General features: G+C 49.5%; 1 protein-coding gene across 9 annotated transcripts in view; it reads left to right on the top strand.

The window, feature by feature from the left end:
* MTUS2 (microtubule associated scaffold protein 2) overlaps window positions 1-25,794 on the top strand; it is a 507,260-nt gene that overhangs the window by 477,304 nt on the left and 4,162 nt on the right. For 7 of the 9 annotated variants that reach the window (XM_057489951.1, XM_057489952.1, XM_057489957.1 and 4 more), the window contains 6 exons: window positions 3,756-3,970; window positions 11,293-11,398; window positions 13,324-13,397; window positions 16,905-17,003; window positions 17,943-18,062; window positions 19,641-19,738. In XM_057489951.1, the coding sequence (XP_057345934.1) occupies window positions 3,756-3,970; window positions 11,293-11,398; window positions 13,324-13,397; window positions 16,905-17,003; window positions 17,943-18,062; window positions 19,641-19,738 (712 nt within the window). Of the gene's footprint in view, window positions 1-3,755; window positions 3,971-11,292; window positions 11,399-13,323; window positions 13,398-16,904; window positions 17,004-17,942; window positions 18,063-19,640; window positions 19,739-20,033; window positions 20,275-20,872; window positions 21,168-25,794 lie in introns of those variants that run through there. The other 2 variants (XM_057489971.1, XM_057489962.1) reach the window with 2 other exon arrangements.

Genomic DNA, 25,794 nt, shown 5'->3' with positions numbered 1-25,794 from the left:
GGAAGACATGGAGAATTCCTAAGATAATGTTAAGAATTCACACCACTGCGGCAGCTATGAAAGGATTATGCAATTGAAAATTTCATTTTCTCTGTGTAGGGAGATTATGGGTAATTTTAAATACATTTTTTTCCTTGAAGGTTTTGTCTTTTCAACTTTTCCCACTTCCCAAAGAAACAACATAAATCTTTCATCTAACTATGGACTCTCTTTTCATCAATATGTAACAATAGGGGCTATAGTAGTTCACTAGGACTGTCATAGCAGAGAAGCAGGCTGGGTGCTTAAACAACAGACATTTATTAGTGGGTTTCTTCTGCGGCCTCTCCCTTTGGCTTCTAGATGCTGTCTGCTCCCTGTGTCCTTACATGGCCTTCCTTTTATGGGTGTCTGTGTCCTATAAAAACACCAGTTGTCTCAGATTAAGACAGACCCTAATGACCTCATTTTACTTTAATTACCTCTGTAAGAAAAAAAAAATATGTCTAAACAGTCACATTCTGAGATACTGGGGATTTGTATTTAAATGTGCATTTAAAAGACACGATTCAGCCTGTAGCAGGAACCACTATCACAGAACCACTTATTTATATTCAATATCATTTCATCATATTTAGATGATCTATTTTGCAATGATAATATCTACACTCCCTATGGCATAGGAGGCCATATAATATTATCCCATATGCTTTTATCATGAGCTGTAAAGCCAGATACACTTCTCTTTGGAGTATGTCTAGTGCTGTGACTACTTGGCTACCTCTTTGGGAAACACAATATAAGTTGTAATTATTCCAGAGATATTTGGGGCTGTTGTTTAAAGAAAATCGAGTTTTTTCCCTCTCTGTTGATTTATAAACTGTGGTGGACATTAAGGTTGTTTTATAAATGGTTGCACAGCAATATTACGTGTGTCTGAGGATGTTCTACATGCAGCTTGAATAAGATTTTAGGTTTTTTTGATGTCACATATATATAGACACACAATATAGACCTATATTCACGCATACATGTATCTGTCCATTTATTTAAAACTGCAACAGATTCTAATCCCAATTTGCTTTTCAAGCTCTTTATGAACTAGAAGTGTTATATTCTCTTGGCCAATCACAGTCCTATTAAATAGAAATTATTTTCTCAGCTTCTTAGATACTAGGGATTTATTACTGTGGTGTTTGCCTCTCACTATAAAGTACCAAATGCTTTCACATGAACAGAAATAAGGGCAGAAGTAATAAAGGGAAGACTGCACAATGCTATTTAATTAGACTACATTCATCTTTGTCTGTTTAGCTCTTTAGTCCCATTATTGGGACTGTACCCCTTGGTGCCAGAACAGTTTTTATTCAATCTCCCTGCAGGCCTGGGGCTTACAGCATGGGGTCATCTGAAGAATATAAGTATCTCTTCTCTTGTATGTAATAGCAGTTGGGAATTTGGAGGTTGGGGCCATATGTGAAAAACGTGACTACTTTATAGACCACAAAACTGAGGCCTGCATAGCTCATGACTTATTTAGGCAGCAGTGCAGTTCAGGGACAGACCTAGAATGAATATCACGGCCTGATATCTATAATACATTGTTAAACAAAAAAGAAGGCACGACACAGAAATAATAAGACTGTGCAATTCTATGTGCTATAAAAACCTATCTATTTTCTATCCCTCTTGCCCCGGAGGTTGTGTGCTTGTTACGGGACCTCACTGTCCAAGGCACACCGACATCAATACATATTTAAGAAAATCCTACCGTTTGTTTGCATGTTTTGTAAGTCAAAACATTTTAAATGCACCACCATAATTGATGAGAAAACTGGGTTTGAGAAGTTAAGGTACCCGGTAGGCAGAAACGACACAACCCTTGTTCCTCGCTATTTAATTTATGTCTGTGGCAGGATGCTTCATGGGCCTGGCAGTCGTCAGGGGCTCAGGTTTTGACGATTATCTTGTGGTTATGTAGGAGAATATCCTTGCTGATAGGGAACACTAAGGGATTCAGGGCAGACAGCACAACAGGTCAGAACCTTATTCTCAAATGGTTCAGGGGGGGAAAAGGTCATTTGGACAATAACATTCTTGCCCTGTACATCCGACTTTTTTTCCTGCAGTTTTTTTAAAATACAAAAATTAGTTTTAAACATCTCACCAGTAATTGTAGCAATCGTTTAGAACTTTTCTTGAGGAGTTGTTTTTTTTTTTTTACCAACCTTCTTTCAAACTGCTAGCCCAAAGTGGCAATGAAAAGCAGAGGGCTTTCAAAGTCAGTTTGGATATTGCTTTGAAATTCTCTAGCGACTGCGCCTCCTCTTACTGCCTACACCTGGGGAGGACGCCACCCACCTCTGTCCCCTGACCAGGACACCTCGGTTACATTTGCAGATCACCTTTGCCAGATGGTACATCAGAATGCTGCATCGAATGGGGAGGCGTGGACCACTGGGCCAATGGAAGCCCTAGAGCAGGAAGGCCACTGGGGATGGCATAGGGCTGCTGGGCTGGCCAGGTGCCTGTATGCTACCAGCCAAGCCACCACGGGTTTCACCAGGGAAAAAATGTTTTCTAACAATCCCTCATATTAATTAACAAACTCTTTTAGAGCTGAATATTGTAAAGCCCTTGAATTAGCTGCCTCTTTGGGTGGGATTCCTGATTAGGATGTTTCAAATGGTATCTAACTACGTTGGATATGTAATTCTGAACATAATATCCAACTACTCCTAGGGCACAGAATACAGTTAACCAGCACGTATACCTGCTTCATTTTAAAGTAAATGACGATGGCTCCAGCTTGTCACGCGGAGTGGAGAGCATGGAAGCCCCTAGGCTTTGTGGAATGTAAATGGCGTGTATGTGCACCTTGACCTTGGTGTGCACGTACTGTGTATAATCAGCTGCATCTGACCTAAACAGAATAGATTGTCAAGGGGTTTTCCTTGCACGCAGTTTGCTGTTGAGGAAGCAGTCTTTAAAATGAAAGCCATCACTCTTGCCTGCAGCCCATGGGAGACAGAGACACTAAGGTGGGGTAGCTGCCAGAGCAATAGATGGCTGTCATTGCCGCATCCGCTTCTAGCAGCATGCTTAGCAAACCAGGACTGTGACAGGGCAGCAGGCCTGGGCAAAGGGGTACTGAGTGGTTAACCGTCCTTCTGGTGGGGAATAGTGTTGGTGAAGCCTTGGTCACCTCAAAGGAAACCCCTGCATTTTCTCTGAGATTGTCCTGTTTGGCATTTCGGCCTTCAGGACCAGTGCCCTGCCCGCTGCCGTCCTGTCAACGTCGAGGCGTGCCCAGGTCTCAGTCCTCAGTGTCAGAGCGGAAGAGTCACTGTGGACCTTGTGAAAATTTCACATTCTGGGCTCCTGCCCCAGGGGCTCTGATCCACCCAGGGTGCACCTAGGAATGTGCATTTTTAACAAACGCCCAATACTTTTGGTGCCTGTGGTCCATGGACCCTCAGAGCAACCCTGCTGCAGCAGCCCACGGTCAGAAAGCCCACATCTGCCTTTGCAGTTTTCTGCACTTTACCAGTGACCTTGGACAGGTCCCTGGAGCCTAGACCTCAGCATCAGGGTCTATTGTGAGGATCCAATGCCAGTAGAAAGGAAAGCACGTTACGAACTGGGAAGCTGTCCGAAAGTAAGAGAATCTTAATCCATTAACCTTGGTGATCTGCCTGGGGGTGCGGAAGACTCTCACCATCGATCCTTTGGGAACTTCCTTTTTAAAAGATGCTGTTCTCTGGCCCCCTCCCCAGCCTTCAATACAGCCAAGTGTGAGAAACTACAAAAGGAGAAGGAGGAGCTGGAGAGGCGCTTTGAGGACGAGGTGAGGAAGCTGGCCTGGCAGCAGCAGGCGGAGCTGCAGGACCTGGAGGGGCGGCTGCAGCTGCAGTTCGAGGCGGAGATGGCGCGCCTCCAGGGCGAGCACGGCGCCCAGCTGCTGCGGCTCAGGTGTCAGCACCAGGAGCAGGTCAGTCCGCGGCTCTGGGCTCTGTCTCTGCTGCTGGGAGGTGCAGGTGGAGGGTGGCGGGGAGCCAGCGCCACTTTGACTGGAAGCCCTGTGTGGTAGGTGAGCTCCTGCACAGTCTGCCCTCTGCCCTTGTTTCTCCCTGCTGTCCCCTCCTTTCCCCAACTCCAGCCCTCTGGGTTCCGTCTCTGAGTCCCCACCTGGTGGTGTTTGCATCTGCTGCATCCTCTGCCTGTAATGCTCTCCCTCTAAACACTCCATGGCTCCCTCTGTCCCTTCCTTCCAGACTGCTCTCCAAAGTCACTTTCTTGGAGAGGCCTTTCCTTATCTGAAGTTGGAGCTCCTCCCCACCACATCCACACTCTTCCTGGCACCCTCTCTGCTTCAGTTTCTCCTCAGCGCTTGTCAATAATATAGCCTAAGCCTTACCCATGCCCCTGTTCGTCACCTGCTTCCTCCATGAGGGCAGTGATGATAATAAGCACACACTTATCTAGCACATGGCATGCATCAGGCGCCGCTCCTAGCTCTTCACGAACTAGACTGAGTCATTGAATCCCCACAATAACCCTACAAGGTAGGTGCCATTGTTATCACCATTTTACAGGTGGGAACACCGAGACCCGGAGGTTAAATAGCCTGCCGGATTCACAGAGCTGGTCATGGAAAAGCCACGGTTGAACCCAGTCTGGCCCCAAGGTCCGTGCTCTCGAGCCCTAAGTGAGAGCCGCCAGCCAGGTTTCCTGTGGCTGTTTGGTGCCTGATGGTACCTGCACAGACGAGGCTCTCAGTCTGTTTGCTAAATGAAAGAATGGATTCCACGCATTAACTGGAGTCCAGCAGACCTGCAGGAGAGGGTGGTTCATCCTGGAATGACTAGAGTGATCCTCAGGCAGCCCGTGGGAGCGGGTAGGGGCTGGACGTGCCCATGCGCTCGGCCCGCTGCCTTGTCCGCTACCAGCATCAGCAGGGGCGTGAGACAGGCGGGCAAGGCTGGAGCCGAGAGTGCTTCCCCGGGACGTCCAGCAGTGAGGTTAGGCTGGTTCCGCTTTCTTCTCTCTTCCAAGTCCCCAAGGTGCTGATGCGTTAATACCCACCTTCTCACTGGTGTATCACTTCACGTAGTCTGCTTCTGCGATCCCCAGGGTCCACTGGCATCTGTGAAGAGAGCTCCTTAAACCCTGGGCTAGTGCCAAGTGGCTTTTCATTAGCATGCGCCTTTGGGCTGCCCTCGGCCGACTGCTTCCAAACAGGTTCCTGGATGGGGACAGTGCCCAGAGGCTCCTGAATTGCCGGGAGCACAGGAGAAACTTCAGAGTAATAAGAAGGACTGTTGTTGTAATTGAAAATCTCCTATCGGACAGCCCTTTATCCAGCAGCTTAGGCTAGTCAGTCTCCTTTTCTAGAAGTCCCCGGAAACCGGACACAATGGCCTGCCTGGGGCTATTTAAACATAGAGGCCAGGAAACAGACTAGGTTACAGCTGAAGTTACCTGCTTCTGCTCAGATTAGACACCGCCTCCAGCATGGCCTCCTAAGCCCGCTGAGGTGACTCTGGTAAGTAGACACTGACACCTGCTGCTGTCCGTGGCCTTGCCTAGTTCATGACCCCCCGATCCATCTCAAACCCAGTGCAGTTGGCAGCTTGTCTGTGCCTCTGTGTCCGCTGGCTCTTCATTCCTGATTTGACACAGAAAACAGATTTATCCCGACGTTCACTAAAAAGCTTCTGGTCTGAAGCTCTGAGTTGGCTGGTGGAGACGATGCCGAGAGGTGCAGAGGGAGGACCGGAGGTGGTTGTCAGGCAGCAAAAATGTGCTTTTGGGGGAGGCCTCTGAGCAAAGACTGACGTCGGGGTGCTGTGTATGGAAACCACGGCTGCACAGAGCCCTGTCTCGGGGGGAGTGTGGCCCAGGGCAGGACGTGTCACTGGGCTTTGCTGGTGCAGGAGCACATACGGGGGGACGTGCCCCCACTTCACCCTGAAGCTGGGACATAGCAGCCTTTTAGAGATTTCATACTGGGAGGGACTGGACGCAAAGAAAGCCCTCCCTTCTCCACCTGAGAATGAGTTACACAGCTGCCTGTGGATATTTCAAAAGTGCTCTGTCTGCTGAGGGCTCTGAGTCCTGTTTTTCTTGGTCCTTTATAGTAGCCAAAGCGATTCACTCATTTGCTGTGCAAAGAAGTTTGCGTGGATGCCCACTGTGTGCAGGGCATCATGACGGGGCCACTGCCAGAGATACCAAGATGTGTGAAGTGCAGGCTTGCCTGCTCAGAGCCTCAGGTTGGACCAGGGAAAGTTCTGGGGCCAGTACCCAAGAAACTATGACAGTGGGTGAGAAATAGAGGTGACGCGCGTTTAGGAGCTCGGAGATGACTTCCAGCTGTGAGGTTAAGGGAAAGCTTTATGGCGGAAATAGCTTCTGAAGGCTTTATATTTGAGTAAACCTTGCCTATAGAAACCCATTGGTTTGGGGGGAGATGAATGATTTAAATCTATAAATTATTCAGGCTCCCGATTCTCCTCCCGGTGCTGACTGTTGGCTCTCATCCTAACCTTCAGTTTCTGCAGCAGAGAGGATGCAGGCAGTGAGGTACAAGAGGAAACACACATAAGTCCAGTATTCTGATTTCCAGATAGAATAAATGCTCACTCGCCTCGCGCAGGTGAGATTTAAGTGTGTGGCTGCAGTGGCGATGTGGATGGTCCCTGGTTTCAGTTACCTGTGCTGGACTCGCCATGCTCGGCTCTTCCTCATCAGAGACGGTTGCATTTGGCAGTGCTGGCTCCAAGGACGGGGACATCTCTGTCCTTCTGGGGTCTTAAAGATCGGATGGACTGATCTGGCCTCTCCTCATGCTCCAGTGCCCCACGGCTGGCAGTGGGGAGGCTGCCCCCGTTTTGACCCAGGGTCTTCTGAGGCCTTACTAATTGGGAACCCACGTGCTCAGGCGGCCCGCCCCTGCCCCCCCTGCAGGATCCCCCATGATAACTCCCGCCACCCATGGAGCTGGAGGGGCGGACTGTCTCTCTCTGGCTACACGCCGGAATCCCCTGAGGGAGCTTCTGACAAAATGGCCCTCCCTGTCCTCACCGCACACTGATTGAATCAGAACTGCCAGGTGGAGCCCGGCATCAGGGCGCTTGTAGAAGTGCCCCAGGCCCAGGACTGCCGCTGTCGTGGGAGACGATGCCAAGCCTCGTTCTTTAGTTCTGCAGACCCCAGTGAGTGGCACGAGCAGGGGGGCATGGCCTTGTCGCTGCACTTTCTTAAGTGACTTTAAAGATATGGTATGACTTTGAAAAGTGTGACAAAGAGGCATTTCATCAAAATCAGCACTCATTCCATAGCTAGCTACATATTAATAGGAGCCAGATTGCCAGAGTGCCCCTCCCTTTAGGCGTGCAAAATGAGATTTTCATGATAAACTCACATGCTTTTCCCTTTTTGCCCCCTACATAGTTCCTTGTCGGCCCAGTTTCCAGTCCGATGTTCTGGGTTCCTTTGGGTGTTCTCCAGAGATGCTCAGCCCTAGAGCTTGGTGGTCAAAGGCCGGACTTGTGACCTTGGACCCCATTCCCCCAAGACCAGCCGGCAGTCTCTTCACTTCAGGGGCCACTAGCCCCTAAATGTACTGTGGATTCTGCTCCATGAAGTCTGTGCAAAGTTTCCTTCTCCTTAGGGAGCAGTAGAGATCCTCCTTGGGAGTTTACATTTGCTTCGTCTCTTATCTCACCTTTTGTAAAAAAAAGTTGTCCTTTTAGACTGACTGGCAGGCTCTGCACCCCCATGCTTAATCAGAACATACACTTTGCCCATTATCCGGCATTATGTCGAGCCCCCTACACAGCAGGCACATGCCCGCCTTCAGAAGAAACCGCACTCTCTCTAATCCAACAGCATGAAGTCCTGAGGGGCCTCTGTCTTCCAGTCCACAGCCCCACCCCAGCACAGCCCGGAGCCTCCAAATGCTGGCTGGGGGCAGTGCAGGGAAGTTCGGGGCCTCCGTGAACAAGTGCCACATGGTGGGCTGCAGAGGGGGCATCCCGGGAATGGGATGAATCCAGACTGGGAACTGTGGCATGGCCAGCTGCCTGCCTGGGTCACCACCCAGGGCATCGTGCAGGGGCGGAAGGAAAGCAGAGGCTCCTTGTTATTGGAAAGGACAGTCAGTAAGGGAGCCCTGGAGAGAGTAAGCGTGGGCAGTTTACCTCTGTCTCACCAGATATGAACACGAGTCTGGGATGGAGGTGAATGAGAGTTTAGTCTGGTTTGGGTTTAATGAGTAAAGAGACAATATAAAGCACATGCTTCTTCATTCTAAATGTAAGTCTTCTCTGAGTGAATTGTCAGAGCCTCGGGTAATTGCATTTTGCAAATGGCTAAATGAACCCAGCCCCACAGCTCTCTTCTTGCCCCTGTGAGAGGGGCTTCCCCGCCCTCTGCCACGCTGTGACTCAGCCCAGCTGAGGACAGACAGCTGTGGGCGGCAGCCTGTGGCAGGCAGCGGCTGCCTCTCCATGCAACGAGGACTCTTCGATGGGCACACTGACAGTCTCCCCCCTAGCCCAGCCCAGAACTCAGTTCCCTGGAGGAGGGCGGCGGGTGGTCCAGCAGTGGCTCGAAAAGCAAAGGAAGAATGGCTCATCCGGCACAAGCTTGCCACGGCCTAGTGATGGGTTAGAGCCTTTTGCCTCTGATCTGGGGATCTGCTGTGCGTAAAATGATCTTGGGTTTCCCTAGGTTCAACTTGTCTGAATCTCCTCAGATGCCCTCGGAAGGTCTCAAGGTCTTCTGAGGCTGAGGGTTCTTTCAAAGTGTGAGCCCAGCGCCATGGAAGACGTCACAGGGATTAACAAAGGCTATAATGAGAAAGAGGATGGCCAAAGGTGGACCGTCCCTTCCTCGTATTCTTTAAAAACCATAAAGACGTATAGAAACCGAAGTCACTGATGAGTAAGGATTACTGTCCCCAAATTTTGACTCCTCGGCTCTTCCTGGTTTCCCTCAAAATGTCATGAGCAGTCCCCTCATTGCACAAAGACCTGTAGATTCAGGGCATCTGTATTTCATGCATAAAAGCACCTCTGAGAGGCCGTAACAGACAGGCGCATGCCCTTACATCATCCCCAACGCACTGGGTGTGGTACTTCATCACCACTGATTCAAAGACCTGCCTTCCAACAGACCAGAGGGGACATATATTTAGCCACAGACATAGTGTAGTATTTGTCCAACAGGGCATATCTATCTCCAGGACATATGAGATTCTTCTGGAACCCAGTCTGCCCATTTGTCTTTCTGAAACCACTCATGGCAATTTGTGTAAGAGCCCAATAAATTAGAATCATACCCAGGACTGATGAAAAGGTTTTTCTTCATGCTGAACTGGGTAACACATTCAAGTAATGTGTGGGTGCTTGCTCCCACAGACCGTGTGCTGCAGGCTTAACTGACACCAATAATGAAGCAGAAAGAAATTTCCTTTAGTTTTTTTTTTTTTAGCCAGTGATTTGTTTTTCCTAAAGACTGAAAGACTTGGGATAAAGATTCCATAAAAATCTCATATAAATAGGAATTGGACGATTAAGTACTGTGGCAATCAGCCTTGCTAAGTGAATTCATAGCTCTGAGCCATCCAGAGAAATATTGTTCCATCAAAATTAGCCAGCAAATAAAAGTGAATCATTATATACCATGTTCATTTTTACATTGTAATGGAGCTTTCCAGCACTGTGGAGCTCACTGTTGGCTTGGCCATTGATATTTCTGTTTTAGTGCACAGGAGAGAAGTCAGGCACGTTTTTCCATGTGATTACAGCACCCAGAATGGGAACCTATCCCCATTTAAATCAAAATACTCCCATGTGTCCACTTCCTTTTATGTGGAGAGCCTTCCTCCTTTCAGATCAAAGGTCTGCCTCTATGAATTATCCCCACAGAAATGAGGGACTTTGGAGGTGGCTGAATATTGAAAATATTGGCTGGAAGCAAGATGTTCTTAGCTGGTCCACCAAAGAGCTTCAGGACTTGGCCCCATTTGCTGGTTCAGTGCTTTTCAAATGCCAGGTTTTGTGGCAGGTTTTGACACATCAGTAGGTCATGAAATAGACTTAGTGGCTTGTGACTAGCATTTTGAAAAAAAGCAAAGTAAAATAGAGCAGAAAATGTAAAGCCAGAATAATGCAAGTAGGAAGAGGAAGTGTTGTTTTGTAAAACTTTGGTTTTATGTGTGTGTGTGCTGGATTATAGCACAATGGTATTTTTTACAAATGGGTCACTGACAAAGAGTTTGGAAAAACACTGTTGTCCTTTGCTACTATTGGGAGCAGATTATTTTATGCATTTACTCCTTTTCATCATGCATTTGAAGTTAAAGCACAACACCACCACCACTACAATAACAAAAACAGGAGACATGGTAGGTGTGGGGCCAGGGACAGAGGTTAGGAAAAGTGACAATAACAATCCTGGACCAGTGTCACTTCTTGTGATTAAACTCCAGGAAATATACCTACAGCCAGGGAAACAACAGCCTTGCACTTGAGCAGCTCCCGCCTTACCCGGGCAGGAGGTCCCAGAAGTAATCTGGAGGGTGAGCTATGGTCTGGAAGCAGAGGGCAGCGAGCACACACAGATCTGCCTGCTGGTAACACGTGATGTGCCTGAGAGATTTGCCTTTGGAGTCAGACAGGTCTGAGCGAGTGCTGGCTCTGCCGTTTACTAGCCCTTGGGCAACATATTTCACTTCTCTCTAAGCCTCGGTCTCCTCGTCTATACAATGGGCATAAAAATATCTACTTCATAATGTTGCTGTGAGGGTTCAGTGGAATGACCAAGAGCAGGCAGCTCAGTGAACGTTCCCTGAGTTCTCCTTGGGCTCTGTAGCTGCCCCTTGCCACTGGCAAACAGGGCGGACCATCTAGTAGGGAGGATCCTCTTCCCCTCCTTCCCCGTCCTTACGTCACAGAGTGATTGGTGCAGGGGAGAGCATGGGGGTCGGGAGGGATGGTCCAGCCGCCAGGCCCAGGGTGGCAAGGAGTGGCGTAGGCAGCCAACCCCGCTGGGAGCCGCCAGTCCCATGCGGGCAGCCAGGCCGTGGCAGTGAGTTCCCTGTAACTGCCCCCTGAGTCCAGGGGCTGCCACATCACCCCAAAGGCTGCCTCTCCTGCCTTGGCACAAGGCTGGGAACAGCTGTCATCCCTGCAGAACGACTGGTCCTTGACGTTTGAGGCCCCTGAGCTCTCTTCTCCAAGCAGCAAAGACATTGCTGCCATCGTCCCCAGCTCTCTGTGTAACCATAGCTGTGGTCTCCTTCAGGTAGAGGACATCACCGCCAGCCATGAGGCTGCTCTCCTAGAGATGGAAAGTAACCATACAGTTGCCCTTGCGATCCTGCAGGATGACCACGACCACAAAGTCCAAGGTAACTACCAGCCGTGGCGTCTGCAGCCAGCAGGGGGCGCCCTGTGAGCCAACCCATCCGGTGGCAGAGGCAAGGGGCCTGCTCTCCTGCTCCTCTGACCTTTTCTCCTTCCTTTCTCCCTTTTCTCATGTCCTTTGTGTTTCTTCCTGTGGAAAGAAGGGAGAGAAATGCAGGATCTAAGTAATATTCCTTTCCTGTGAAGCAGTTACTCTCAGCCTTCCCTGGGTATGAGAATCCCTGGGGAGCTGTACCAGGAGACCCATGCCAGTCCTGGTCCCACCACAGGGTGGTGTAGCTGGTCTCGGGGCTGTCTGGGCATCGGGATTTTTTTTAAAGCTCCCCAGATAATTCTAATACGCAGCGAAATTTGAGAACCATTCTCACAGAGCACAGTACTAAGCATGACAGAGTGTCATGACCTTAAGATAGTGGAATACGCTATGAGTACATGTGAGTTTATACCATCTCTAGAATAGACACTGGATTTTCTCTTTTCTTGGGGTATTGGGATCATCTGAACATGCACGGAAGCCCATCATGGACTGTAGCCTCTGCAAGTGGCCTCTGGAAAGAGAATATGAATGCAACTGGTGCAGTGAGCCAGTGTTGCCTTTTATTTCTGCATTTTCATATAAAGAGACTGGTAGATTTTCCTGACCAATGAAATCCCACTTAGATACCATGGCCAAGGCCTTTGCATTTTATGTATAACATCAAGATGATGTAAGTGTATGTAATGATAGCTTAAAAATATATTATGGTCAGGATGATTCTCCCAATGACTATTAAAACTAGTCATTTAGACAAAGGCAGGTAGCCCAGAAGGCCACATGGCTTTTTCTTTTTCTCCAGATACAAATTTCAGCTATAACAACTAGATTTCTTAGAGACCTTCACCATCATTACTTAAAAGATTTGGGTCAGTGGAAACCACAGAGTTTTTCCTAATTGCAGCTCATGCCAGTCAGGATAACGGCCGGTTTCCAGTACACTCCTGTCCTAAGCGTATGATCCAGGCTGACCAATGAGACCTTTCCTCCCTCTAGTTCTAGCATGAAAACAAATTGCTTGTACAGCCAGAATGAGATGGGCTTCACCCAGCTAATAAGACTGTTCCCATCTGGAGGAAAATAGAATCCATTTGCCTAATAAATCTTACATGACATCTCTCTCTGCCTTACTTGCAAATTATCCTGCAATGACACTTTTCACAGAAAAGAATTGTTCCAAACTCCCCAAGAGGCACCAGTCCAATCAGTCCTTCCTCCTGTCTGAGTGTCTTAACATTGAATCTTCGCTGAAGCAAATCCTGGGGAGGGATCTCCTGTTCCCAGAGTGTGGCCCGGAGGCCAGCGAGGGGTCCTTGCCGGCGCAGCGTGGGCGCCCCTCACCCATCTATTCCCAGCGAGCCAGGCTGGCCCCAGGGCTGCTCGTAGGTCTGCCGTCCTGGAAAACTGCCCTTTTAGCCCCAGGTGGCAGCTCTGTGGTCAAAAGGGGTGATACTGGGAGGGGAAGAAAGTGGAGATTTAACATTCATCCCTCAGTTGTTTTACCATGAGGACAATTTGGAGAAGCAATGAGCACCGTGAACGGTTTGACCAGGATGGCTGTAGAGCGGGTCATAGAAATGAGCGTGAGTGTGTGTGTGTGTGTGTGTGTGTGCGCACGCACACGCACATGCCCTTGTGCTCTGTTTGCGTCCCTTATTTTTTTCTTTCCCTCTTTTCTTTCTCTTTCTCCTGTTTCCTTCCTTTTTCTGTCTCTCTTCTAAATAACATCACAATTTCAAAGTCACGCAGAGCCCTCTATGCTTAGGTCTGCCGTATCCCTTCTTTACCTCAGTTCCTCGTCTCAGTCTGGCAAGAGTCTTGTTTGATCCTTTCCGAAAGAAAGACTGATTTGGCAATTTGATGCTTTGTCTCCAGAATTGATGTCTACCCATGAGCTTGAAAAGAAGGAATTGGAAGAAAATTTTGAAAAGCTGCGGCTGTCCTTACAGGTTAGTGGCTCTTTAACGCTGACGGTGAGCTAATGGCAGCACCATTATTCCTGTCCACAGACATTTATCTGGCACCTGCTGTATACTGGGTCCTGTACTAACCGTTGGAATGTAGAGGTAAATAAGACATACTCCCCGCCCTTGAGGAGCTGGCGTGCACTCAGAGCTGTGACACACACAGTGACAGACCACCGCAGAAGTACCATGTGCTTACACCAAACGATGACAGGCAGCGCCGCGGGAGTTCCAAGGGTCTGATCCCTTCTTGCTGTGGCCAGAGGAGTAACAGCTGTGTTTGAAGAAGGGGAGGACATAGGGAAGAAAGCATTCCAGGCAGAGGGGATGGTATTGGTTAATCACTGGGAGGCGGGGTAAGACGAAAAGCATTTTCTTTGCCTTCTGCCACCAATCTGCAGAGAATGTGGGTCTCCAATGGCAGTGGTGCTGCCTGGATGCCTTCTGACCTCTAAGGGGGGACTGAAGGGTCTCTCAGATCACGGGCATCTATCTCCCTCCTGCTTCTAGAGACCAGCCTAGCCACTTCTATGAAAACACATTGCCCACCTCCATCCCTAGGGGAGCTGGCTGGGGAACCACGGTGAGGCGGGTAGCCCTGCTCCCATTCCCAGCTATAGACGTCCCACATATAACAAGATTCTTTTTTAAGCATTAGGCACGTGCACATCTAGAAATTTTGGAAGGCGATTGCCGTAACTATAATACAAAGGCAGGACTGTTCCTTCTTTGATGGCTCACTTTCCCCTGGACAAAGGTCATTGCGCAGAGCATGACCAGATGACCAAAGAATCCAGGATTACAGAGACAGCCGGTGTTACCACCACAGAGTGTGTTATTCAAAAAGTTTGCAGGGGAAACTGCCTCCGGCAAGCCCCTCGCCGACCCATCCATCTGTTGACGGGCCTGCGGTATGCCATGCTGTCCTTATGTGGCTTACCCATGTACCCCCGACCCCAACCATCAGATGCACTGTCCTTAAGGAACACAAACTGGGACAGTGACAGCCACCCTGTGATGTAACAAAAACCCCACCCAGTCCAAAGCCAAAAGAAGTCAGAGTTTTGTTTAGTCAGCGGGTCTTCACTCTGCCACTCCCCTTAAACAGTCAGGAATCGTACATATTTTAGTTGTAACTCTGCCTGGCCAGGATGCCTTTGGATTGGAGATTATTTGGTATAAGAAGGATGAAATTGCTCACGCCAACCTCCTTGGGCTCCTGGCAGCTAGAGAAATAGGTTTGGGGTCAGAGATTTGAGCTTTGGATTTGCAAGTTCCTCCTTGCACTAGCTTTGGAATCGGGCAGTTACGTAAACTATGTAAATGCTCATTTAGTCATCTGTAAAATGGAGATGATGGCAGTACCTTCCTCAAGGTGTGAGATTAATGGAAATTATGTACGTAAAGTGTCTAGCACTTGATTGGCTCATGTGAGTGCTAGTAAGTAGCATCTATTAGTATTAAAATAGCTTCAAGCGTTGTTCCGTTTGCGTCATCATTATCATTGCCATCATTATCGTGCCATTGGTTAACTCCAGCGTGGCCCATGCTGGGCGGGTCATCAGCTGGGTTTTTGTGCCTCTTACCTTGTCATGGAAGAGTCAGCCCAGGTGGAAAAGTAGTCTATCCTATCTGATTGCTGCACCCCATTGTGTGCCTGTGTGTGGATCCATTTTGAGAAATGGTGAATAAGGCAGAAAAAACACAGTTTGATATTTTAGATCCATTCGAGGTGGTATTTGCCTGATGCATTTTTCCTGTTTGTTCTTTTTAACGGAAGAGACAAGGTTTGAGAGAAATGCTTCCTCTGACAGTGCTGACATGGTTTGGCATAGGAGCCACGTGATAGTCATTTTTATAGTCACATCTGGAAGGTAACAGCAGCCGCGCAGTGGCTGTGTGCCGGGCCCAGCTGCGGCTGCCCTGGGCTGGGCTTACACCTGCCGGCTCACGTGTGCACAGACTCCCACTGACGCCCATATTACCCTCCCTGCACCAGCATTTGCATTTAATGGCACTGCAGGGGCTTCTGTTTCTGAAAAGTGAAATGAAAGTAACTGGTAACAAAGAAAGAAAGGAGCCTGCCAGGGGCGGTTTGCAAAGCAAGGCCCTCTGTCGTGATGCAGAAAGCCATCAAGCTAGCGCTTCCTGCAGTACAGTGTTATCATGCAGACTGGCATGATTCACAACACCTAGCTCCTGCTATTTGGAGGGATGAGGCCGTTTCCCAGAAGAGTTCACGGAAAGAACTATGTTTTGGTGTTACAGAAATGGTGTCCCTGGCAGAAGAACTCTGGAGTGCTCACTGTGGGTATTTGCTGTGCTTGAGCCGCAAGAGAAAGCCCCCTGCCCGGCATCCTTTGCTTACCGGCTGTGATCAGTCATTGCTGGGCTGTGAAGGGAGGGGTTCAGTATAGTCGCACCTGTCCTGGCAGCCAGGGAAGGGGCAGGGTGCCTCCGCAGACAGGCCTTCGTCCTTTCAGCCCACACACAGAGGAATGCCCCACAGCAGGTGCGCCGGGCAGAGGGTCTACACAGGAGAACAGATTCAGCTCACGTGGCAGCTCACACCAGAGAACAGGCAGCCCAGCCCTGAGGCCTGGAACAGCCGAGTGGAGGCCAGAAGTGAGCCAGGAATGAGAGGGAGCTGGAATATATACTATGGGTCAGGGGAGCAAAAACCGAGCTAGGAGACAAGAGAGGCTGATCTGGAGGCACGTCTGCATCAAAGTGTGCATTCATCTTGATGCCAGTGGGGCTTACCTGGGGGTGATGGCTGCAGTTCGCACTTTACAAAGCTCCCCAACTCCAGTGTGAGCACAGAAGAGAGAACGCAGGTGCCGCGGCCAGGAAAGAGCCTGCAGCGTGGCCTGCCCGCAGGTAGGGCAGTGCAACCGGGAGAGGTGGTGGGTCCAGGGCCATTCGGCAGGTGGAGTCAAGCAGGACTTGACCACTGACCCAGTGATTAGTGTGTTTGGTGGCAGAAGAGGGGTCTCAGGCAGAGAGAGAAGTCGAGGATGGTTTGAGCACAGTTCTTTAAGATAGATTTTACTTGTCCCTCTGAACTCAAGGACTAGACAGCCCCAGGACGAGCTGATTTTCTACCTCTATGAGGTCAGATAATAAATTATTAGATGCCCCCTACAAGCTTCTTCTTTTCGGGGTGCGGGGAACACCATTCTCATCTCAGGACGCACTCGGACTGGGCCCCTGCCTTGAGTCCCCCCACAGCCCGGCATCGCTGCCGTCTGTGTGTGGCAAGAAGGTCCATCTGTGTCGGGGTTTCTGTGGTCTGTTCTGGACAAGGCCCTGCAGGGGGCGGGGGGACATTTGGATGAATCTCCCTCTGTCATCTGATGCGGAAGCTCCAGAAGGGGAACCCCGAGTTGCCCCTGGGCCGAGCTCCTGGGGTGGGGCTGCTGCCCCCCAGTGCCTCCTGGGCTGCCATGTCTGCAGTGCACCAAGCTGGGCTTCCCGTCTTGTTACTCGCAGGACCAGGTGGACACGCTGACCTTCCAGAGCCAGTCTCTGCGGGACCGAGCCAGACGCTTCGAGGAGGCTTTGAGGAAAAACACTGAAGAGCAGCTGGAGGTGGGCATGCCTTCCAGGCTTCCAGAACCCTCAGGGCTCCCCTGGGCGTCTCTGCTGAGCCCCACCCCAGGGAGCTGCGTGGCTCCCGGGATCAGCATGGCGGGGGGCTCTCCATCCTGGCCAGGACCAGCCCCTCTGTCGTGTCCTCTCCCAGCGTGGGTTGAAGCTGGCAAAATTCCTTCCCTCTGGGGTAGGGCTGCCAGGTAAACATGACACCCAGTTCAATTTGAATTACAGTTAAATGAATTTTTTAGTATAAAGTATGTCCCAAGCAATACTTGTACTAAGAAAAGAAAAAAAAAAAGAGTTATCTAAAATTCAAACCTAACTGAACATCCTGTATTTTTTGTTGTTGCTGCATCTAGAAACCTTCTTCCAACATTCCTTTTCCTAAAATGTCTCTTCTGCTTTTTAAACCACCTTGCTCATTTCCTGTGCACGGACCACCTGCCCTCCCCCACTCTCTGGGCTCAGGGGGGAACCTCTGAATCCCCCCTTGTCTGTTGAATCAAATAGTCTGGGTGAATGTTAAAAGCCAGCACTGAATTTACACTTTTTATCCCATGAGCTCCCTTTTTGGGACGGGCTGGGAATGTCCAGCCGTTCCAGCTTCCAGACTTCGCAGTGGATGACAGCTGTAACTCTCCCACCGCCCAGGGAGCTGGACTTCTGGTAGCATTTCCAGTAGAAAATTAGTGGGCATCTTATCAGGGCAGAAAGTTGTGAGCATTGTCTCTCTGTCTCTCCGTGTGTGTGTGTGTGTGTGTGTGTGTGTGTGTGTCTGTCTGTCTGTCTGTCTGTCTGTCTGTCCATCTGTCTGTCTTTCATGCCCCTCTGCCCATTGGGAAGCTTACCAAGGAAGGCCTGATGTAGCTGACTTGCGACACTGGTGAATAGCTGGCTTTTTGTCAAGCACCTCACTGCTCTCTGCCCCTACAGATTGCTCTGGCTCCTTATCAGCACTTGGAAGAAGACATGAAGAGTCTGAAGCAGGTATTAGAGATGAAGAATCAGCAAATACACCAGCAGGAAAAAAAGATTCTTGAGCTGGAAAAGCTGGTGAGTCAGCCTGTTGCTTTGGGAGAGCCCCTGCACCCGAAGTGGAATCCCTTACTATCATGATGCATGGCATGGTTAACAGTATGCAGGGGCTGGGTCCCTTGCCTGCCCATTGCTTACCCCCGACTGGAAAATTCCAACTCTTGAGTCTCAAGGCCTTTCTCGGGAAGCCAAGAGTTTTGATGCAGAATCTCAGGGGTGGCGTCATTTTGTACAGTTCTGCAGACCTCCTGCTTGCCTGCCCCCACCGCTGTGCATTGCTCTGACATGCCCTGTGGGCATCTTTTGCTGCATGGGTGCTAAGCAGTTAGGATAGGAACAGATAGGGGTATGAGTGGCTATTACCAACATCCTGGGTGATGCTGGCCACCTGGCCCCACCCAGCAGCCCAGAGCTTCCCTGCAAAGCCAGAGCGAAGGCCCTGGGGTCTCACTGACAGAGCCCTGCTCCTCCTCGCCCTGTCATGCTGCCCGGCCACCCCAGGGCCTGGTAACCCTCCTCCTCCAGGCTGGCCCATCCACAGTCAGTTGTCCACTCACCCATAGCCTTGGGGCTTATTTGGCTGTTGCTATCATGTTGCAGGCATTCTGTAGGCATGTATGACTTCTCATTCCAGAAAGCTTTCCAGGCAAAAAAAAAAAAAAAAGAACTGATTGATTCAATCACTTCCCATTTCCTGGGAGCAAAGTTGAAGGCTGGTTGAAGAGCCTTGGTGAAGAGCAGGGACCGAGACCAGTCCTTGGGCTTTGATTCCAGAGCCTTCTTCATGCAGAGGGGACAGTTTTCTTTAAAGATTGACAGCCCACACAGTGAATTTGTCACATTCCTTTCAAAAAAATAATTTATTTCTAAAGTCAGTCATCTTAGAGCAGAACTGTACATCAGCTAGGGGGCTTAATGCTTTTCTCTCTGTCAGGCCCTGGGGGCAGGCTGACAGAGAGAAAAGCATTAAAAGTGCAGGAGAGTAACAACCAGAGGTGATACTATTTCCCGATAATGTACCAAGCTGATTTAGGCTTTGGGTTCTGGGCTGCCTATAGCCTCAGAAAGAAAAAATGTCCACATAACTTACATTTTCATCCCTCTATTGATACAGCATGTCATAGGGTGCAGCATGCCTTATGACACTCAGCTAGGGACGGCAGTGCAGCACAGTTGACCTGTTGGGAAGAACCAGGTGACCCATTAGCCAAACTAGGTCCTGATGGGGTTCACAGCTTATCTCTGATAATTGCAAAGGGACACTCACTGTAAGAGATAATATTCTCTGCAGGAACTGGATATATACGTACCCACAGATGCATGATATGTGTAAAGGAAAAATACATATCTAAAATGCACGTAACAGTACTTACTTTGACTGCATACGTACACTCTGGTCATTTCGGTTGTTTTATTTTGTTCACAAAAGAAATGCTGCTCATGTCCCTCTCACGGAGTTCACACCTCACTAATGCATTGCAAGCTGCCGTTTGCAAACACTGTTCATAATCCGCCAAAGGCCAGAAGCCAAGGGCACTGGCCTCCTATCTATCTGAAGGCCTTGCCGAGAGCCTCCTAACACCGCCTCCTTTATAGGCAGAAAAGAACATTATCCTGGAAGAAAAAATCCAAGTTCTCCAGCAGCAGAATGAAGACCTCAGAGCCAGGATCGACCAGAACACCGTGGTCACGAGGTAGGCCGGCTGGAGCTCACAAAGCACGCGTCCCCCACAAAATGGCTTTGCTCTTGAGCTTCTTTGAGGGCTCTGTTTTGGGCCCAGCATCCAACTGACCTTGCTCCTCTGAGCTGTGAGGCTTCCGCACACCGGTTCGTGGCACTTCCCACATGAAGAGAACAAAAAGCACCACTCTGACCGATGCTCTGCCTCAAAGGATCAATAGGCCTCACCTCGGGGGAATCAATGAGGTGATCAAAAGCCTGTGGCAGGGTCTCCAGCACAGCTGGGGCATGAAGGAGTTTACTTCCAGGGGTTCTGGAGCAGGGCACCTGCTGGGCATTCCCAGGCAGAGAGGCCCACCATGTGAGCTGACCCCGAGCTCCACTAGCTGAGCAGTGCAGACCTGGGTAGGGCCCCTGGCTGCTGAGCTCTTGTCCCGGGCCAGCCTGGCCCTGGCCCGAGCATGTCGGCAAGGGAACAGACCCGAGCAAAGCATGTGGCCGACTGCAGCTCCCCTGAGTGACGCCTTTCATCTCGGTCTCCTGCTCTGAGAGGTGCCCCAGCTTCCGAGGAAGGATGTGGAGGCACCTCCCTTCTGTCCGAGTGGAGTAAAGCAGGGCTTGGAGGGGTGTCAGTTCCAGAGCACTGCCATAAAGCAAATGCCTCAACAAAGTGAGTCAAAGAACTTTCTGGGCTTCCCAGTGCATATAAAAGTTACGTTTACACCACAGTGTAGTCTATGAAGTCTGCAATAACATTATGTCTGAAAAAACAATGTACATGCCTTCATTAAAAAGTACTTTATTGCTAAAAAATGCTAACCATCATCTGAGCTCTCCACGAGCTGTGATCTCTTGGCTGGTGGGGTCTTGCCTCTGTGTGGATGGCTGCTGACCGAACAGGGTGTTGGGTGCTGAAGGCTGGAGTGGCTGTGGCCATTTCTTAAAATAAGACAACAAAGTTTGCCACATTGATTGACCTGTCCTTTCACAAATGGTTTCTCTGTAGTGTGTAATGCTGTGTGATAACATTTCTTTCAAATTTGGAGTTAGGATTTCTTACAAAATTGGAGTCCATCCTCTCAAACCTGCCATTGCTTTATCAATAAGTTGAAATAATATTCTAAGTCCTTTGCTGTCATTTGAACAGTCTTCACAGCATCGTCACCAGGAGTAGATTCTATCTCAAGAAACTACTTTCTTTGCTTATCCCTAAGAAGGAACTCTAATCTGTTCAAGTTTGATCATGAGATGCAGCAATTCAGTCCCATCTTCAGGCTCCACTCCCAATTCTAGCTCTCTTGCTGTTTCTACCACACCTGCAGTTCTTTCCTCTCCTAAAGCCTTGACCTCTTCAAAGTCATCAACAAGGGTTGGAATCAACTTCTTCCAAAATCCTGCTAATGTTGATATTTTGACCTCTTCCCATCAATCACAAGTATTCTTGATGGCATCTAGAATGGTGAATCCTTTCGAAGAGGTTTTCAACATATTTTGCCCAGATCCATTAGAAGAATCACTATCTATGGCAGCTATAGTCTTACGAAATGTTTTTCTTAAATAATATGATTTGAAAGTCAGAATGACTCTTTGATCCATGGCCTATAGAATTGATGGTGTGTTAGCAGGTGTGAAGACAACATTTGTCTCATTATCCATCCCATCAGAGCTCTTGGGAGACCAGGTGCATTGGCAAGGAACAGGACTATTTTGAAAGGCATCTTTTTTTGTGAGTCTTAGTTCTCAACAGTGGACTTAAATAGTAAACCATATTATAAACAGAGATGCTGTCATGTAGGAGTTGTTGTCTCACAGAGCACAGATAGTAGATTTAGCATAATTCTCAAGGGCCCTGGTGAAAGGAAAGGAGCGACACACAGCAGCAATTCACCGGAGAATTCCGCTTTATTGGGGAAAGGTGCTGGGTTATATAGGAAGGGGCATGGGGTGATTGTGGTGTCACTTCTACGGGGCTGGTGGCTATTGGCTGGGTGCTGGGAGTGGGAGTGGGGAGAGAGGTGATTGGTCTTTAGGTGGCGCCGTCGGGAACTGAGGACCCAGAAGAGAAGCCAGAAGTTCGCCATCTTACTGGTGGGGGCCCTTCATTCCCCCCTTTCTCCTCTATGGGGTTGTGGACGTTGCTTTCTCTCTGACTTCCTGATGAACGGGGGCAGAGAAGGGAGTGAGGGCTTGAGGATTGGGGGGAAAGGGTTGATAGGAGTCCCCACAGTAAGGACGAGTAGATGTGGACTTCTTCAGGTTGGAAATCAATGAAGGTTCCCTGTAACCATAGGTCGAGGACCTGTTGATTCCAATGGTGCAAGGAGGATACGGGTGCCAGAAGCCAGGCGTCTGCGGCCATTGTTTCCAGGAACAGTTTCCAGCGGAGAGAGGGGTCCACCTCAGCGTGTGGTGAGGAGGTCACGTGAGGGTGAGGGATCTTCTGTGGCCAGAAGCTGATAGTTCCTGAGTAAAAGCTGGTTGAAAGTTTGATTAGAGATTTTTCTGACTTGGGATTTGATGAACTTCATTATACAGGGTAAGAAGAGACAGGCGAGAAGAATGATTATTATGGGGCCTGCAATGGGCCAGAGCCAGGTAAGGAGGGGGTTTGTTAGTATTGAAGAGAATGGGTTGGAATTGGAAGCAGAGTGGAGGCTGGAGGCAAGGTCGGTGAGTTTGGTAATGTCAGTTTCTACAATGCCGGATTCGTTGATGTAATAGCAGCACTCTTCTCGAAGGAAGACGCAGGTGCCGCCCTTTTCGGCTGTAAGCAGATCTAAGGCCCGCCGGTTTTGAAGGGTGACTTTAGCTAGCAAAGTGACCTGTCCTTGGAGAGAGGCCAGGGAATCGGCAGTGGATGTCAGGGCTCCTTCAGGTTTGGCATTGAGATCTTTAATTGCCCACAGAGAGTGACCCAAGGCCCCTCCTGAAAACCCTGCCCCAATGGCTGAGGTGGTCAAAGAGATACCGAACGTGATGGGAAGGAAAGCAGCCCTTTTTGTGCGCGAGGGCAAGGGAGGTTGGAGCTCAAGAAATTCTGCCATGCTGTAAAGTGTAAGCTGTGGGATTAGGGTGACGAGAATGCAGGGTATATCGGAGTTGGGAGGCAGTGAGTTGAAAAGACTGCCATTACACTAAAAGAAGTGTCCCGGTTGAGTGAAAGTCTTAGAGCCGGAGGTAGGGGTGTAGATAGAGAGGCAGTGAAGTGTGCTGGAGGGGGGTGGAGCTGGGCCTACACAGTGGTGGATGGTGAGATTATCTGCGTATTCTGGTTCCCATAGGGGTATGTCTGCCAGCGGGCGGAGGGGTTGTCCTTCTGCATGGAAGGAGTAGTTGGAAATATTAAGGGGCACAGCGGCCAGCAATGGGCGCTGTAGTGATGCACAGAAGAAACAATTGGCGGTGTTGAGGGTGTGGTTGAGAAAGATGGTGGTGTCTTGAATAAGCTGTAACTAAGAGTAGGAGGAATAAGAAGATGAAGAAGTGCCATCAAGAGTTTGGATAATGACTTTTTCGGAATGTCTGATATCTGATGCAACTTGAGAGATCTGGGAGTGAGAGGGAACATACTCTCGAGAGATATGAAGGGTACCATGGGGGGTCGAGGACTCCTCATAGTAAACTGAGGCTGTGACCCCAGTGGCCCATCAAGAGTCACAGGGATCTGGGATTGATAAGGAGAATGAGCCGTTGGGGTATTTCATGAAATGGTTGGAGGAGTAATACTGTGGGTACCGGGAGTTACCCATGTAGTGAATGGCTCAAGACCAGTAGGGACATCCCCCGTAGGTGTCTTGCCATCACCTGCAATAGGCTTGTCTTTGGTCATAGAGGAAGCAGAGGTAGGGAGAATAAAGGTAGCTGCTAGTGAACACTTCGGTGGAGGGAGGAAAGTGGAGGTATAAAGGCTCGGAGCAGCCTTTCAGAGGGCAGTCTGATGTGGCAATGAGGGCAGTAACTTTTGTTTGATGCTGTGTGTAAGTCTGTCTTACTTTGAATCGAATGAGGAGAAAAAGCAAGAGAGCGGTAAAGGAGGAAAAAGTCATGATTCGGGAATGGATGGCAATGGGGGTGAATGGGATTTTGGAGGAAAGAGGACAGTAAGGTCAGGAGTCTGGAGGGAGGGAAAGTCTGTAAACTTTTGAAGGTTAAGAGATCTTTTAGATGATGTGGGGACAGAATGGTAAGGGGCGCCCCGAATGTCAGTTTATGAGCTTCCTTCTGCAAGAGCTGTCCAGTGGCTAATGCCCATAGGCAGGGGGCTCATCCCCGAACTGTGGGGTCTAATTGCTTGGAAAGATAAGCTACTGGGGCAAAGGATGGGCCATAATGTTGGCCTAGGACTCTTAGAGCTTGACTGGACTTCTCATGAATGGATAATGAGAAGGGCTTCGACAAATCAGGAAGATGGAGAGCTGGGGCTTCCACAAGGGCTTGTCGGAGCTTAATCAAGGAGTGTTGGGGTGAGAAGGATAATGGTTCTTCAGGGGGGCCCTTGCTGAGGTCATATAGGGGTCTTGCCAATAGGGAGAAGTTAGGGATCTATGCTCTAAAATACCCAGCCAGGCCTAGAAAGGAAAGGATTTCTGTCTTGGTTTTGGGAACAGGCAGGTCAGAGAGGAGCTGTTTTCTGTCTAAGGTAATGGACTTTCTTTGTTGAGATAGAAGAAATCGGAGGTAAGTGACAGAAGGGGAAGAGATTTGAGCTTTGACAGGGGATACTCGGTAACTTCTGGAAGCTAGAAGGTTAAGTAGGGAGGCAGTGTCAAGTTGAGACTGTTCCCACGAGGGACTGCAGAGTAGAAGATCGTCCACATATTGTAATAAGGTGGACTTGGAAGACTTGTGGCAAAACTGTCCAAGTGAGTTGTTCAGAATGTCTTGTGTATGGGTCCATCCAGGTGAAGGCGAAAAAATCTTGGGAGGAGGGGTCTCGGGAGGCTAAGGCAGGGCAGTGATAAAAGGGTGTATGGATTTGGGACTAAGGGATGGATAGGGACGATGGCCATGTTGATGAGGCAAAGGTCTTGGACGAGGCGGAAAGATCCGTTGGTTTTTTTAACAGCTAATATGGGGGTATTAAACAGGGAGTGAGTGGGTCTAAGGTAATTTTTGTTTAAAAGATCTTGGATGATGTGTTGGAGGCCTATGAGGGCTGAAGTGGTTAGGGGGTATTGGGCCTGACAGATATACTGAGAGGGGTCGCGTAATTTGATGGAGGCAGGAGGACATAGAGCTACGGAGGGGCTTGCAATGTCCCGAACTCTGGGATTTACAGGGTGTATGAGGGCAGAACTGGAGCTTTCATTGGGTAGAGGGGGGTCGTCAGCTATGAGGGCCATTAGAAAGGGAGTACTGGGGGCTGTGGGAGTGGATATAGTTATGGAAACATGGAGGAGAGAAAGGATGTCCCATCCTAGTAAGGGGATGGGACACTGGGGCATAACCAGGAAGGAGTGGGAGAAAGGTATGGGATTGTCTTAGACTGTGTATAAAAGGCGGGGGGGGGGGTTAATGGGAAAATCTGTTTACTTCTTACCCCGACTATAGGAGTAATGGCAGGCGTGGTAGGGCCCCAGTATTCTTGCAAGACTGAGAAGGTGGCTTGTGTATCTAGGAGGAAGGAGATGGGGCGACCGTCTACTATTAAAGTAACCCTGGGCTCCTGTTTGGTGATGGAAATGGTCGGGCGAGAAGCCCCTGGGCCCCGTCAATCTCCTTCTGCCAGCCCCACCACGGCGGGCTTAGGATGGGGGTTGTTCGTCCAGCCTCCCCTTCGGGTGGCTGGGCAATCAGACCTCCAGTGGCCCTTTTTGTGGCATCTGGGGCATGGGGTGGTAGGAGATCTGGGGTAGGGGCATGCCCTTGACCAATGTCGTTCTTGTCTACACTTGAAACAAGCTCCTGTGGGGGGCTTGTTTGTAGAAGAGTGCCCAGGTTGTGGTTTTATCAGCTGGGCTAACATTTGGAAATTGGCCTGATCAGCCTTTTGTTTACGGCGTTCCTTCTCCTCCTCCTGGTTATGGAAGACTTTAAAGGCCACTGTTAGGATCTCAGTCTGTGGGGTAG

The sequence above is a fragment of the Manis pentadactyla genome, chromosome 2, assembly GCF_030020395.1.
Source record: "Manis pentadactyla isolate mManPen7 chromosome 2, mManPen7.hap1, whole genome shotgun sequence".
Lineage (NCBI taxonomy): Eukaryota > Metazoa > Chordata > Mammalia > Pholidota > Manidae > Manis > Manis pentadactyla.
Note: the sequence above shows the minus strand (reverse complement) of the source record. Positions and strands in the feature narration are given on the sequence as shown.